This window comes from Calonectris borealis, chromosome 1 (assembly GCF_964195595.1).
Source record: "Calonectris borealis chromosome 1, bCalBor7.hap1.2, whole genome shotgun sequence".
NCBI lineage: Eukaryota > Metazoa > Chordata > Aves > Procellariiformes > Procellariidae > Calonectris > Calonectris borealis.
In genome coordinates this window covers 195,894,813-195,910,259 of record NC_134312.1, presented here as the reverse complement: position 1 = coordinate 195,910,259, position 15,447 = coordinate 195,894,813, and the positions used below count along the sequence as shown (strand labels likewise).

The window sequence follows — 15,447 nt, the reverse complement described above, 5'->3', positions numbered from 1 at the left end:
AACAGGTGATTAAGACATTTTCAGGATTGCAGTTCCGGACCTGGGTTCCCAGGGCATTTTTTGTCTCATTTAGCTGTGTCCACCTTATAGATCAGCATGTGATGAGGAATCCCACACCTCATTTCTGCCTGAAACCCTGAATGCATTTCTGCAGGATTTTAGATACTACTCTGAAAGCCAAGCATTGCAGTGTCGGGCACTGGAACGCAAAGCTTCTGGATGCCAAAGCCCTTTTTATTGAAACAGACCTTAAGAAATGTCTCTGTGGTAACAGAAGCCTTCTGTAACAGAATCAGAAACTTAAGAAAAAAAAAGATTGTGTGGGGTTTTTTTTTTTTCCTAACCTGCACTAACTCTCAGGACATTGATTTGTCCAGGACCCATGAAAACTTAAGAATCTTTTAAAAAATTGAACACTACTTTTGAAAGATTATCTGCTGTCCTTTTCAGTGTGCGGCAATAGACAAAAGAAGTATTGTCCTCCCATGAGACACGACTAGGTAGGGTAGCCCTGAGTTACTGATTGAGGAGGAAGACTGCGGGTGGGAGGTGTCATGTGACTGTTTCTGGGCTACAAGTTTTTACTGTGTCTGTTCATTACCAATAATCTGTCATAAAGTTCTAATTAATAGTTGTTGTGCCCTTAATGTAACTTGGAGGAGTCACTGTAGACATTAGAGATAACAATGAAAAATATTGATGACTGTCCTGGATAAATCAGTGACTCAGGAGAAAACATTTTGTTGATTTTTCTATTTGGTAGGTAGTCAGGGGATACTGCAGTCACCCTGCAGCCAACCTCCTTGCCAGCTGGCATTACAAGTGGATCAGCATAATTAATTTCAAAATCAGTCAGCAGATTATACTGGCCATCATTTTCTCCAGAGAGAAACATTAAATAACAGAAATCTTTGGACCGCCTCAAGTCTTTCTGTTCCATTATCTCAGCAGCTTTACAGATTTCTTTGTTTTGCATCTCACATCCCCTGGCAGTGATGGTATTTTGCCTGATACATTAACAGATGCTGATGAGTGTAATAGTTAGCTGAAAGCTGAACAGAAGATCTCATGCTGAGCTGGTGGGAGAGCCCCGATCTTGCAGCTGTAGGAGAAGAAAGATGCATGATTTACAAAAGAATAAGGCACTGGCACATTTCAGGCACCAGCAACAGTAGTACAATTCAGTGCAGAATTGTGACGGTGACATGTTTTTCAGACTGTCATCTGCCTTCGTGTATTGTTTATTTTCATTGTAGTTTAGGAGATTCATGTTTTGTATACTGTTGCATATATCTAGAATACTGGACTATGTGTGTCTACATGCCTCAGTAATTGAGCCTGCTTGGCAAAAAAGCCATAAAGGTGAATGCATGTTCACACGTGGGGACTCTTTCAGAGTTGGGTGGTTCTCCTTGGCTTTCTCAGGTACTCTGAGAACGTCTCCTGAAAATTTGCTTCCATTCAAAAAATGCCCTTTTTTTTTTTTAATGAGTAATGCAGCCATTTTTTCTACAATGATCTTCCTTAAAAATGAACTCTATGGTATTTGATTCTTCTAAAAGCACCTTTCCTTCAGTATGCACTGGATGATGCACTATATCTATGGTCATGTTTGTATGGCCTGGTAGTATTATAACAAGAAGGTACATCATGTAGCTAAATAGAGCTCCTTGGTTATGTATTAGAGGAAATACCAGGTGCTTTTTAGGATTTTGAAAGAATTTATCATCCATGTGAGCACCAAGTAACTCCTTTTCTTTCTTGGAAAAACACTACAGACACTAAAGACAATCTGTCAGTATTAGGTCATATGTGTGCAGAGGTCTCCTTTGCATATGAAACAAACAGTATCTGACAAACTGGTCAGGAGACAAATTATGTAAGTAAAAATCTAAGAGAAAAATAGTAGTAGAGTTGATAGAATATATCATAGTATTGATCTTAATTAATACATATTTAATACATTTTCTTTTAGGAGAAACCACTGACCAAATCTCTGCAACGAGGAGAGGACCCCCAGTTTGATCAAGTAAGGCATTTGAAATTATATTATTTCCATTCCTCAGGCTGTAGGACAAATACTTGGAAGGCACTCTAGTGTCCATATGCTATTGTTGAATACTGCAAAAGCAGTCTCTTTCAATGTACTTTAGTAGAATGATGAGTGCTTTGCCTAACCATTCTTGGTTTTAAATTAGGAGGATTTTTCCACTGTTTTCAAGCTCAATTTTTTTTTGCCGTAAAACTTCTTGCTTTTTACAGTGTATTAGGCACATGTATTATTTCCTGGCTGTTTCCCCTGATGGAGGTTTCGAAGCAAACTTTGTATTTTTTCAGAATACCTGGTTTTTGAAACAGGCGCATGGCCCCTGATCTTTCTTTTATGGGGTTTTTCTTATGGTTAATATGAGGGTCTTTAGAATCATTGTCATTGCCATCAGTCTCATCAGTCTATTTTGTCTCTGTAGCTATGACCCAGCATGACTTACATGTATGCTGCACTTCATGTAGGCTGAGCCAACCTGTTGTATTTAAAATTAAGCATAAATTCAGTTGTCAGGGTAAATGCCTATATATGACAAGGTATATAATAATTAGAGAAAAATGGCAAGGAAAAAGAATTAAAAACTAAAATAGAATTTATATAATGAATTAGATTTCATTTACTAAAACAATGAAATTGTAATTGATGAAATGAAATTTATATCTGGCATTAGAATAATAAATTGATTATGTAAGGGACATGGGACGAGTACAAAAATAAAACCAACAGAAATATGCATACTTTTTAATGGTGGTATAAGAAAATTAATGTTTGTCAGCAGTCTCTTTCTTAAAAAAAAAAGTGTCTAGAAAAAATTCCTACATGAGTAACCTATTTTGAAATAAAGAAAGATAGGTGGTAAAGAGTTTAAGTTGCATAAAGGATGCCAAAACTCACTCCCAACAAGGAGGAGGGGTAAACTCAAGGTGTATTATAAGCAACAAAGTTATTTGCTGCTGCACCATTCCTGCCTCAGCTGCCATTGCTGTCGCCATTGCTGCTAACTCCATGGCTGCCGGCACCACTGTGCTGCCAGCAGTGCCAGAAATACAGGACAGAAAGACATAGCAGAAGCAGCAGCAACAGCAACAACTCTAAAAGCAACTGTGGCTAATGCCATAAGCTGCAGGTACCATTATCATTAACTTAACTTTGGGAGAGGAAGTAGGTATGGGTAGGACTTCAGAATCTCAAATGAATTTAACACAATTTTTGTGTGTTCTGGGATATTAGATACATTGCACCAGAAGCAAAGATGCCTTGTGAGACCCCACTGGCGTTCACAAAGGCTCACTTCATAATTTTAGCTTGACAAAGTGATGCTCTCTAGATTGTTCTGTAGCTGCTTTTTGGGGAGAGGTAGCCTGCTCGGAGGGCTGTTCAGAGCAGGAGGCAAACAGTAGGACTTCTGCCTTGCCCTGTCCTCCTCGCTGACCACAGAGGGACCCTGCAGGGGAGCCAGCCACTGTGGGCTAAAGGAGGCTGCTTTGTGAGTAGTCCCTAGCTGCCTATTGAAATTTTTTGTGGTTTTCTGACCTTAATTTTATATATATTTTTTTTTTCCTTCCTGTGGGAAGAGCGTCACACATAAATGGGAAAGAAAAACAAGTTAAGCCAGCCATATGCAAACCTTGTGATACTGTTCCTGCAGTGTATTAAACAAACACATAATGGGTGGCCGTGATTTGATGAAATATTCATGGTTAAGCAAATTGTGGCTCTTTACAAGAAAGAATTAGAAGACTTATGCTTCTCCTAGTTATTGGTAGGTAGACAGAAAATTGAACAATTAAGCCAAGATCAATTAATGAGAACAGCAAATGCTTCCCAGAGTGAAACAACTGTAGCAATTTACTCTGAATGCTGGGGGAAAAAAAAACAGATGCTGACAAAAAACAACGGCAAATTTTGTTATACACAACATTTGTATATATTTCTAACTGCATATCTGGAGTCCTACCTATGCGTAGAGTTGATAGAAAAGTATAGAGCTGAGGTAGCCTTAGACGTCCTGTCAGAAAACCTTGTTTTCAGTTTCTTGAAATTTTCCAAACAAACTATTCAGATTGAAATTTTCAGACTATCTGTCTGCCTCAGCCTGAGTTGTTGGGAATGTTTCCCTTCTCAGGTTTCACATTGGTTTTCTGCTTGAACAGCACAATCATTTTGAGATGTTCTAGTGCTCCTGGGATTGATGTACGCCTGTGATTGGAGATGGGACCTAAAATGTACCTGGCTGATGAGCCTGTTTTCAAGAATATGGTTCATACTTACCGAAATCATTTTAGTTTGGCTAAATTGTAGTTAGATTTTCATTCAAAAATTTGTAACACATAGTAGAGATTTGATAGAATTCAGCTAGAGTAGAGACAGGAAGATAGAGCAAAAAGTCTTTCTTTACTTGGCATGTTTCACTGGGTAGATTAGGTCAGTACATCTCAGTATAATAAAGCTGTTTTGCAAATGATAACAGTATTATAAAGTTGTCACGAAAATATGGGTAATTTGCTAATATTAAAAATGAAGGTGTGGTCTACCTGGAAAACTCTGAAGATCATGATTCCACATGATACTAAAATCCAGGTAAGGCGGCATGTGCTTTTAAGACAAACCATTTAAATTTTACTTTTTAAGTTAACTCAAATATTTAAAGAGCCTATAGGATGAAGGAAGACCAGGTTGAACTTTTTAGTAGGGCCTATTGTGACAGGACAAGAGGGAATGGTTTTAAACTAAAAGAGGATAGATTTAAACTAGATATAAGGAAGAAATTTTTTACAATGAGGGTGGTGAAACACTGGCACAGGTTGCCCAGAGAGGTGGTAGATGCCCCATCCCTGGAAACATTCAAGGTCAGATTGGAGGGGGCTCTGAGCAACCTGATCTGGTTGAAGATGTCCCTGCCCGCGGCAGGGGGGTTGGACTAAATGACCTTTAAAGGTCCCTTCCAATCCAAACTATTCTATGATAATCCCTTGCTTCTGTCTTCCAGGTAAGTGTGGAAAGCAAAAACAGGAAAGGCCACACATTACATTCCTGACATTTTTACTATGGAAATGAAGAAGGAAAAGAGGGAGAATCCCCATGAACAAACATTTTCAAGGGCTGTCTAATAATTTTGACTTTCAATTTTAAGGCATCAAAAATGACACACTGTCAAAGGAACCTAATTTTCTTTTTTGGACTTTATCAAAATTCTCTCTGTTCAATTTGAATGAAATTGATAGGTGATGCTGAAGTGACCAGATCACTACTCACTTTAAAATATCTGAGCTGCATCATCTAACTGTAAATTAAAAAGCAGCAAAAGTAAGGCATGACCTGATTTAAAATTTACCTTTTGCAGGTCAGCTTCAGAGGTGGAAAAAAACAGCCAAAAAAACCTCTTTGCAGTAACTTAGAGTGAGCACAATGGAACTTTAGCTACCCAGAGTAATCAGCATGAAGTTTAACATTGAAACGCCCGAATGATATAAAACGGTTCCGAAAGCATTGCTTACTTTCCCTAAACAGCTTTATCTCTGGCTTTCTGAGACCCAGCTTTTTTTCCTGCCCATTCTCAAACACCATTTTAGGAGTGCTAGTTGTGATGGTGGTGATGGACCCAGCGTTTAGGGACCTGACTGTGCACAGGCAGAGCTGTTTCTCTCCATATGGCTGTAGTGTCAGTGCCTCCTGTTAAGCAGACAGTATTGTCCTGTGGGTTCTGTCTGGCTGCCAATTGCATCACCCTCCTCAAACTCATAATAGTATCTTGAGCAACGTATGAAGTAATCTTACTTATCTTGACTTGCAGAATGTCTCACCATTAGCTTAACAAACCGGATTCCTTACACTGACTGTAGGACTTTTTAGGTGTCCATGTATATAAAGAAAATATATACAGGAAACGATACAGTTTTTACATATGGTTTTAAATATCTTTATAGTATATTTAAAATCATGTTTTAAAAGTTCTTGATTAGACAACTCTAGTTGCCTATTGGCAAAGAGCATTACTGCTCCAGCACTAGCATGCTCTGTGTCCCCAAGTACAGAAATGTTATTAAACATAATACTACTGAACTATGACTCAAACTTCCTATTACAGGAAACCGTAAAGTTGCAGTACATGAACAGATCAAAAGCTAGGGTGAAGAAAACCATAATTATCCAGGAGGCTTATCCTCACTCAAGGAAACATTTTTACTAGTCTTTTCTCAGCCTCTACTAACGTATCTTCTGTTCTTAGCAGGGTATATAAATGTTCTGTGAACTAACGACACTGGAGGCAGAAAAAGAGCACTGTGTAAGGTGGACCAACCTGCAGACATTTTCCATATGAAAACACAAAATGAATGTAATGTTTTGGCCATGGAAGTGAAAACTTAACAGCAAGAGTTAAGTTTTCATATGAAACTCTCTATATGAGGTGCCTGTTGCAAGAGTTTCAGCATAAACTGCACAAAAATTTGTGCTCATTTTAGTTATACTGCTCTCTTCTTAGAAGTGCACTAGGTTGGAGAATACAGATTGGAAAGCAAAAACATTTAATGTTTTATATACTTTTAGGAGATGGAAGCAAAAAATAGGTCAAGCTAAAAACAGGAAAATAAAAATGTAATAATAAAAAATGTGGAAAATACAAATATAAATAAAAAAGACACTAAGCAACATACTAATGATTAAGTGTCCCTTTTTCATAACAGCCTCAATGTGGTAAATGACATGCTGATAATTATTCCCATCCAATATTATATTTGTTAGATGTAGTAAGGGAGTAATGATATCGTCATCATTGCAGTAGCACTGCAGTTGGCCCCTTTTGTGTTTTCCCCTTCCTTGCATTTTACGCATTGTCCCTCTTCACCAGCAGAAGGGCACATAGTAGAGGCACGTGGTCATGGGGTCATAGAACAACCCTTGGCTCCTGATCAGAGGTTTGCGTTGAAGCAGTGTGTAAAGAAGTAAACCTGAAGGCAAAATTAAAGGTAACACGTTCAGAACTGAACTTGCTGCACACTAGAAATAAATGGCTTTTCATGTAAACTGTTATCCTGGCAGTAAAACAGCCATAAACATTGCTAATGTATAAGCAAGCTAGGTGAAATTACCCATCTACAAAATTACGGTATAAAAAAATCCAGTTTCTTCACTCACAAAACCAAGGCCATAAGTGAAAACTAGTGAGTGAGTCCAACTCAATAGATACCAGTTTTAACAGTTCCCAGGAACATTTAAATTCATAGGACTGTCCAAAAAAATGCTTAGAACAGAGATGTGAATGAAAGGAGATCTACACAAATTTGCTCCTAATGTTTCATTTTACAGTTTTTTCAGTTAGAGTTGACTTATTTAGAAATCTATCATTATCAGGAAAAAAAGTTTTGTCTCAAAGGGTCCAACAGAATTAGAGCATGTAGCTGCTTTGATTAGAGCGTAGTGCAGTTCATCTTTCCACCTTCCTCCTGCCGCAGTCTAGAGTATTTGGAATAAAAATTGTTAACTTTATCTCCTTAATTTCACATACTGCATGTGAAATCCTGGTCTTAACTGTGGTCCATGAGAGTTTTGCTGTTGATTTCAAGGAACAAGGATTTCATTGCAGCTGTTACTTTCCTTGAATCTGTATTGTTTGTAGTTATGGGGCTTTGTTATAGACATGCATGAAGTGGAAAAAACGTTGAATGAAGGGAAGACATTATCGCATGGCTATGGGTATCCTAGATATAGTTAAGACAATGTTAATCAAATTCTGCTTTCAGTAGCATTGATAGAAAGTGTAAAATCTCACTCCTTATGTCCATTATTTGGAATCTACACAACAACAATTTGAAGACAGAATATGCAGACACTGTGCAAATGATAGATTTACAAAAAATAAACCAACTATGCAAAAATGAAGTACTGCAATTCTGCATTATTAAAATGGCAATAAAATGCACATTTAACATACATACTGACATATATGTTATATGAAAAGAATGCAGAGCCAAGAAGTTAATGATACTGTTGGAAATTGAATGCCGTTTTAAATATATTTGCTGTTAAAGCACATAGAAATTCATATGTGAAATAAAAAAAAATCAGCATCTCTCTGCTGTTAGTGGAAATATTTCTTATATTTGTATTTTGACAATATAGCAAGACTTTTATGAAAGTATATAAATTGTAGCAAACTATCTGGGCAGAATTTCATTAAATTTACACTTGCATATTAGTCCAAAATAAATATTAAGCATTTACATAAAGTATATTTAATGCTCTGTGAACACAAGTTTTAAACAGCTCCCTACTTGTGCAGCTTTCTTATCCTTAAGCTATACAGTAGGTAGTTCATTTATGATGGAAGAACATGATCATTTGTCCAACAAGGACATATTTGTACTTCTGTGCACTCCCTTTCAGGAGCAGCACAGAGCTAGAATTCATCTCACTTCTGGACTTACTTCCAGTAAATGAAAGGGTTGAGTAACCAACACGCTGGCTAGACTTCCCTCCCTTCCTGTTCCCTGAGAGCCAGGTCTTTGCCCAGTCCACCCTTCCTTCCTGTCTTAAAAGTGCAGTGACAGAAAGATTAAAAAAAAGCTATATTGACCTTTTAATCCTGCTACAGACACACACTGTAAATTCAGCAGAGAAAGTATGGCTTGAGGAGATTTAACAGGAAACACTTTGACTTCTTGTGGTGAGTGAAATTGTGTAGCTGGGATTTAGAGAACAGCATTGATACATATGTCGGTGAACGTGCAGGAAGACCTGACTGAAACAACTTTTCACTTATAGTTAAATATTGTGATCTCTTAAAAGATATTTAGGTCTATTCTAGCCTTCCCCAGCAAACACTTTTTCACTGCATCTCATATTTAACAACCGGTGTTATGCCAGCTTCAGAAAAACTTCTGGAAAACAACAGAGAAGTGATTGAAACGTCTAAGCGCCCTGAGTTGGTAGTGAATAGTTTGCACTGACACTAGGTGATTCATGTCTTCTAAGTATTTATCTGAAGTCTTACGCTTGAAGGCTTTGGTATAATTGAGCCTAGGCTGCTGTAGTAATTCTTCATGAAAGAGCTCCTGTCACTGCTGCAAGCAGTGCCTTCATGCCATCTTCCACAGCAACTTGTTTCATATTTCAGGTAATAAAATATACTGGAAACACTGGATTGAAAGCTTTCCTAAAATAGTACTTTTATAGAAACTTTTATTTTTACAGGGGCAGTTGTTATAGCTTTCTAATGTTCTATGTTTAACTTTAGGCCATAATACCTGAATCCAAACGAAACAATAATACTTTATCCTCATTAACTTTAGACCACAACATCACTGTGAATTATTTAAATTCTGAGGCTGAAAAGCTGCAAAAGTGATCAGGGTTATTGGTCTAAACTAACTGTCATCCACAAAAGTTGTCATCTAAGGCTTTAGTAACGTTTGGGAATTGTATGTAAGGTGCTCGGTCTCCCAGTTTTGCTCTTGTCTTAGTCTCAGACTTCACACAAGCTTGGTCTTATACAAGACATTAAACTCTACTGTTGTTCCACAAGCACTGAAACGTGCTGGTGTAAGTTTAAGCAGGTAGATAAACCTGACAGAGTTAATGATATAATCAGTGTACTTGACATCAAGTACATACTTCAGCATTTCGCTCCTGCTACTCAGCACTTCGCAGGATCAAGCCCTGCATGATCTTGAGGTGGTCACAAATCTCCAGATCAGTAATTTATTCCTATTTTAAGTAGCCATTTTCTATTTTCTTTGAATGTACACAAATGCTGTAGCTGTAAATATTCAGTTGCAATACATATATAATCCTCTTGTATAATATTGGGTCTTTTTTTCACCCTAGCTTTTGATCTTTTCATGTTTTGCAGCTTTATGGTTTCCTGTAATAGGAAGTTTAAGTCATAGTTCGGTAGTAACATGTTCAGTAACATTTCTGTAATTGGTGACACGGTTTATACTGAGTGAGCAGTAATCTTCTTTTCCAGTATGCCAATAGAACTGTTTAATCAGGAACTTTAAAGGAATAATTTTAAACTTTGTTTTACTTATTTGTGCACACAAAGACATGGGAAACTGTAAATATTTTCCTATATATAAAAGAGAAGTCTAAGTTATCATCAGGTGTGTCAGCCTTATAGTAAGATGGATGCATCTGCACATTCAGTTGGTTAAGATTATTGCAGAGCTTGTGGGGTTTGTCAATACATTCTGAGCTTCAGGGGAGGCATCCAGCAGTCAGATACAACCCATGAGACAGTACCTCTGGTTCATCACTTTTTCTGTCCTTATAATTTGCTCAAACTCAAATCAACATTGTGTAAGAAATAAAAATAAGCTCCTTGAAGAACTAGTTCATTTTCTGGTGTGTTGTAGGATGATACACAATTTTAATGCATTTTAGTATTGTCAGTGGAAAGACAGTATTGACATACAACCCATTATTGTATTTCTGCTTATGTTTTAACAGGAAATGCAGAATATTAGGTCACTGCCTGTACCATGGATCTCTAAAATGAAATGAAAACAGGAAAGAACATGTCTAACGATTGAATTAGTACTTTTTTTTTAAGGAGGAGGGGAAACTTGAACACCAGTTGGTTTATTGATTTGTTGTATTTTCCCCATAGGTAATAAGCTCAATGAGCTCACTTTCAGAATATTGTCTACCCTCTATCCTGCGCACTTTGTTTGATTGGTATAAAAGACAGAATGGCATAGAAGATGAATCTCATGAGTACAGACCAAGAACAAGTACTAAATCCAAAAGGTATGATTTTGAGTATGCATACATGCATTATTGACAAATTCTAAGGTAAAATATGTTACATTTTGCCCATCAACTTTTGTGAGGTTACAGTTGTTTGAAAGTTGTTTTTCTGCTTGTTCCTGGAACTTTTCTCTCAGCTTCTGGATGGATGGACTAATTGTGTTTTTAAAATTATGTTCCTGATGATAGTTCAAACACTGTTTCTTACTGCTGTTTTGGAAGCTGTAATGTCATGTAAATATTGGTTTGTATAAACTGTGTCTGTCTTCTTTACTCATGTGAGCAGGCAATAATTCTGTGACACTTGGAAGGATTTTTTTTTATACAGCATTCTGCTTAGTCGTAGAAATTTCACATACACCTATCCGCAATCCAAAAAATTGTGAATCAGTCAAAAGAGCTTTAGCAGCATTGACCTGGCTCTTAAAACAAACAAGCGAACAAAAATAAAGACCCCAAAACAAATATATTGATCTCTTATGATATCAGTAGTTCCTCAGTGATAAGGCAACAGATTGCTCTTGGTTTATATTGAGGTTTGGCTGTTTGGTACAGGTATATTCTTCAAACTACAGTTATTCTGAATACTTTGGTATTACATGTACACACTTTAATGAAGCAGCAGGAGAATCAACACCGGCAGACCTGGTGTTCGGAAATGCATAGGCAATTCTTCACATTAGGATTACATTATAATCCAGTAACTACTGAAGGCAGTAGTTGCTGGAATGAAGGGGTAGGAGCTAGTTTTAAAATATCAAGGTAGACATGAACCTGAATCAGACTCTTCCAGACTCTTTAAGTCAGTGGAAGTAGGCAATATGATGGCACGATTCATCAGTTAGATGTCTGCTTTTGCATGAGATGAATCCTTGCCTTGAAGTGCCTCTTTCTCTCAAGTTGTTACAGGACCACCAGCGCATAAATAGACGTTTTCAGGAACTTCACCCAAAATCTAGTTGGAAGTCAGCTTAGCAGTGAACCAAGGCCACTCTGTCAATTGATAGTGTTACAGAAAGAACATATAACCAGTCCTTTTTCCAGTTAATGTGAAACCAAGAAAACCAAAATGCGGATAATTTATTTCATCGCTGATCAAGCAGAACTCTTAAGTGTATGTTATTATAAGCACATAAGTACAACTGAAATCACTAAAGTTCTTAATGTTTATAAGAATTGTGCTGAATTTATGCAAACAAAAATCTCACTGAAATCAGTGATAACTGCTTCAAACGGACTGCAGAACTGTCCCTTTAATGTTTAATTTTTAAAAAGTGTTGTATATTTCAATGTTATCTTTTCAGTACACTTTGAAACTGTGATCAGGTGATCCAAATGGATATTTTTTGTATTTGTATTCCAAGCTACTCACCTCAGACATTTATTCCTCTGTGTTGTTCTGGACAAGGAATGTATTTGAACGTTTGAAAAGTGATGCCAAAGTTAAAAAAATAGCACTGGAACAGTTTTAAAAAGAGAATGCAGTTTGGTTATGAATTCTCTGTCGGTACTTTTAAGATATTTTTCGAAATCCATCACGAGTCTAAATCTGAATTTGATAGCACAAAATAATTTATTATGTTTGTCTCCAACGTGTAACTGAGAACTGTCTAAATGGTGCCATCAGCAAGGAAATTGAAATGAAATCCATGTGTTAAAATACAGAATCCAAAAGTTTCCTTGTTTTTGTTCTGTTTTCTTTCTTGAGAAAGTTTTGTTTTGATCTTAAACTGGAAAAAAAGAGGGAGGAAATGGAGAGCGACATTTAAACATTTGAAAGAAGGTGAAAGTAACAAGTTAGATTTGGTCTATTTATCTCAGATTTTAAAAGCATATCAGTGCATTACTTTCTGAAATGCAGTTTAAAAAGTAAAACACAAAGTAAAACACAAAAAACAAAATCCTGTATTTGTGTAATAGAGGAAGGCATATAATATGAATTATGACACATCTCAGAAATATTGTGTTTCCTGTTTTGATTTTGCAGTGATGAACAGCAGAGGGATTATTTAATGGAGAGAAGAGATCTGGCTATTGATTTTATTTTTTCATTAGTATTAATAGAAGTTTTGAAACAGGTATGGAGTTCTTAAATTATTCATTAACTAATAAATAATGGAAATTACCAATACAACCTAATTTTAGATTCTTCTTTCTATTTCTGTCTTTAAGAGTCTAATAAAAACATGAGATACATCCTGCATGCTTGTTTATTGCTGTCTTTCTTGCACCTGTAGGATACATAGTATTCTGTGCTCTACAGAATACAGCTCTACAGCCTTTGTTTTGCCAAGTCTTTAGAGCTAAAGTATTTCTCTTCAATACTAAATAAACTTTAAATGGGTGGCTCATTTCAGCTGTTTTGTTAGCTAGATGCTATGTCAGCTGATACCGTATTTATGTAGGGAAGATACCCAGGAGTAATACAAGCACTAAGGTATGCAGCTTGAAGTGTAATATATGTGTACCAGTTATGTTTTACTTTGTGTTTTCAGATTCCACTTCATCCTGTAATAGACAGTTTGGTACATGATGTTATTAACTTGGCTTTCAAGCACTTTAAATACAAAGAAGGGTAAGGCTCTTTTTCACACAAAAATTCTATGAAAAAAATCATTTGCTGAATTTTTTAATTGTTGTGGTTTAAGCAGAATGTTTTCTCAGCCAAGAATTCTTGCTTGTCTCTTGCTAGGTACCTTGGTCCTAACACTGGAAATATGCACATTGTTGCAGATTTGTATGCAGAAGTAATAGGTGTTCTAGCTCAAGCAAAGTAAGTAAAATTGAATATCATACATAATGGAAATCTGACAAGTTTTACTTCCTTAGCATATGAATATTCTGATTTTCTCACTTTCTTGAAAGATAGTGTAGGAATAAATCATTTCAGCTCACTGGCCCTCTGTTCATCCAGTTGTTCTAGAGCATAGAACTTGAGGGAATCACAGGCTTTCTGCATCTAGTCCAGTGATACTGAATAAATTCAACTAGACTACAGCTGATTTTATTCAGACTACTATTGGACTACTAGCATTATTTTTCTTATCTCAGCGATGACATCTGTGGAAAGCCCAAAGGGCTGAAGAGAGCTATTTTAGTTAATCTTTCTTCTATACGCTATTTTTTCTGTAGCTGGGCAAACCTAAAAATGGCTATACTGCAGCATAGCAGCATTTTAAAGTTTCTCTGCAGTTATTTCAGTTTAGAACTTAATGCAACTGCTTCTAAATCCTTCATCCTGCACTTCTTAGTGCAGATGGCACAGTAAAGACAGAAAACACTTTGTGGAATCCGGTCTTAAATTTTGAATCTGGAAGCAGACATATTCAGAAATTCATGTACCCGATATAAAGTCTTATGACACGCTTATCGCACAAACTAAGCAGAAGGGTGAAATTTACTGCCCTGACATAGATCCATGTCAGTGATCTCTGTCTCCTGACTTCTTACTGTTGCTGAGAGCGAGTCTGCTCTACAAGACCAATCAACTTAACCAAAATTATTTTTTGAGCTTCATGTAGGCAAACCAGTTTGAGTTCCTGGAAATCATATGACTTTCACAGACTTCAGCTAAAACCCGGGCTTCTAAATTGGCTGGGTCAAAGGATCCAAAGGAATTGACGTCTGGATCCAAAGCTTCAGGTTGACTGTCAAAGACGAAACATACCTGTTCTCCATAAATAGTTTCTCTCCTCCAATTCTGAAGGGCCTTGTAAGATGTTACTACCACTGGAGGGCTTCTTCCCGCCAACCTGTTTCTTTCTACTATCCTGTGTTCCCTATCAGAGGTGGTAACAACAGGTTGTACGTGCTATACCTGCCCATGAAAATTATATTCTTTTCATTTTGTCTCCAAAAGGACAAGAGATCCTGTTGGATGATCTTCCTATATGTTATTTTTTATGGACATATTGTCTCAAAGGACATCTCCAATAAACTCATGGGGAAGATCAAAAATGGTCGCAGACCACCCCATCCCAAATTATTGTAGTTAATGCTTAAGTGTTACTGTAATGACTATTAGAAAAAAACTGAAGGGAGGAATAGCCTATCTGAATATTTTCATGGTTATCATTCAAGCATTTTCTTTTAAAAACATTGCATGTACTTGCAAGAAGCTATCTTTCATCTTGGATTTTTGAAAAACATGTGAGGGGGTTATTCTAATGATCTTGTTAGCTCTTATGTAAAAGAGGGGCATGGTAAGAAAATAATTGGAAAGATGTGGTTATCCAAAGGGCCTAAGATCAGACTGTACCCTTTGTTTTCTTTTCTGAGTTTATCAGAAGTGAAAGAAAAGCAAACAAAAAGAAATCTCTTCACACACTGACTGAAATAGTATTTTACAACCGAGGTTGAATCTTCTTTAGATTTTTCCCCATTTATATACCTTACAATATATTTCAAATATGAATCTATACTTTTTTGTAACTAACCAATGTGAATTCATAGATTTCCTGCTGTAAAGAAGAAATTCATGGCGGAGTTAAAAGAGTTACGGCATAAAGAGCAAAGCCCGTATGTAGTTCAAAGCATTATCAGTCTTATAATGGGAATGAAATTCTTCCGCATTAAGATGTATCCTGTGGAGGACTTTGAAGCTTCTCTTCAGTTTATGCAGGTAAAATTCCTAAGGATATAACTGTGGTTCC

At 36.6% G+C, this 15,447-nt stretch overlaps 1 protein-coding gene across 1 annotated transcript in view; it reads left to right on the top strand.

Moving 5' to 3' along the window:
* FRY (FRY microtubule binding protein) overlaps positions 1 to 15,447 on the top strand; it is a 175,930-nt gene that overhangs the window by 45,164 nt on the left and 115,319 nt on the right. Inside the window, exons 3-8 of the mRNA XM_075139803.1 lie at positions 1,976 to 2,029; positions 10,656 to 10,795; positions 12,783 to 12,873; positions 13,291 to 13,370; positions 13,488 to 13,568; positions 15,248 to 15,416. Of these exons, the coding sequence (XP_074995904.1) occupies positions 1,976 to 2,029; positions 10,656 to 10,795; positions 12,783 to 12,873; positions 13,291 to 13,370; positions 13,488 to 13,568; positions 15,248 to 15,416 (615 nt within the window). The remainder of the gene's footprint in view (positions 1 to 1,975; positions 2,030 to 10,655; positions 10,796 to 12,782; positions 12,874 to 13,290; positions 13,371 to 13,487; positions 13,569 to 15,247; positions 15,417 to 15,447) is intronic.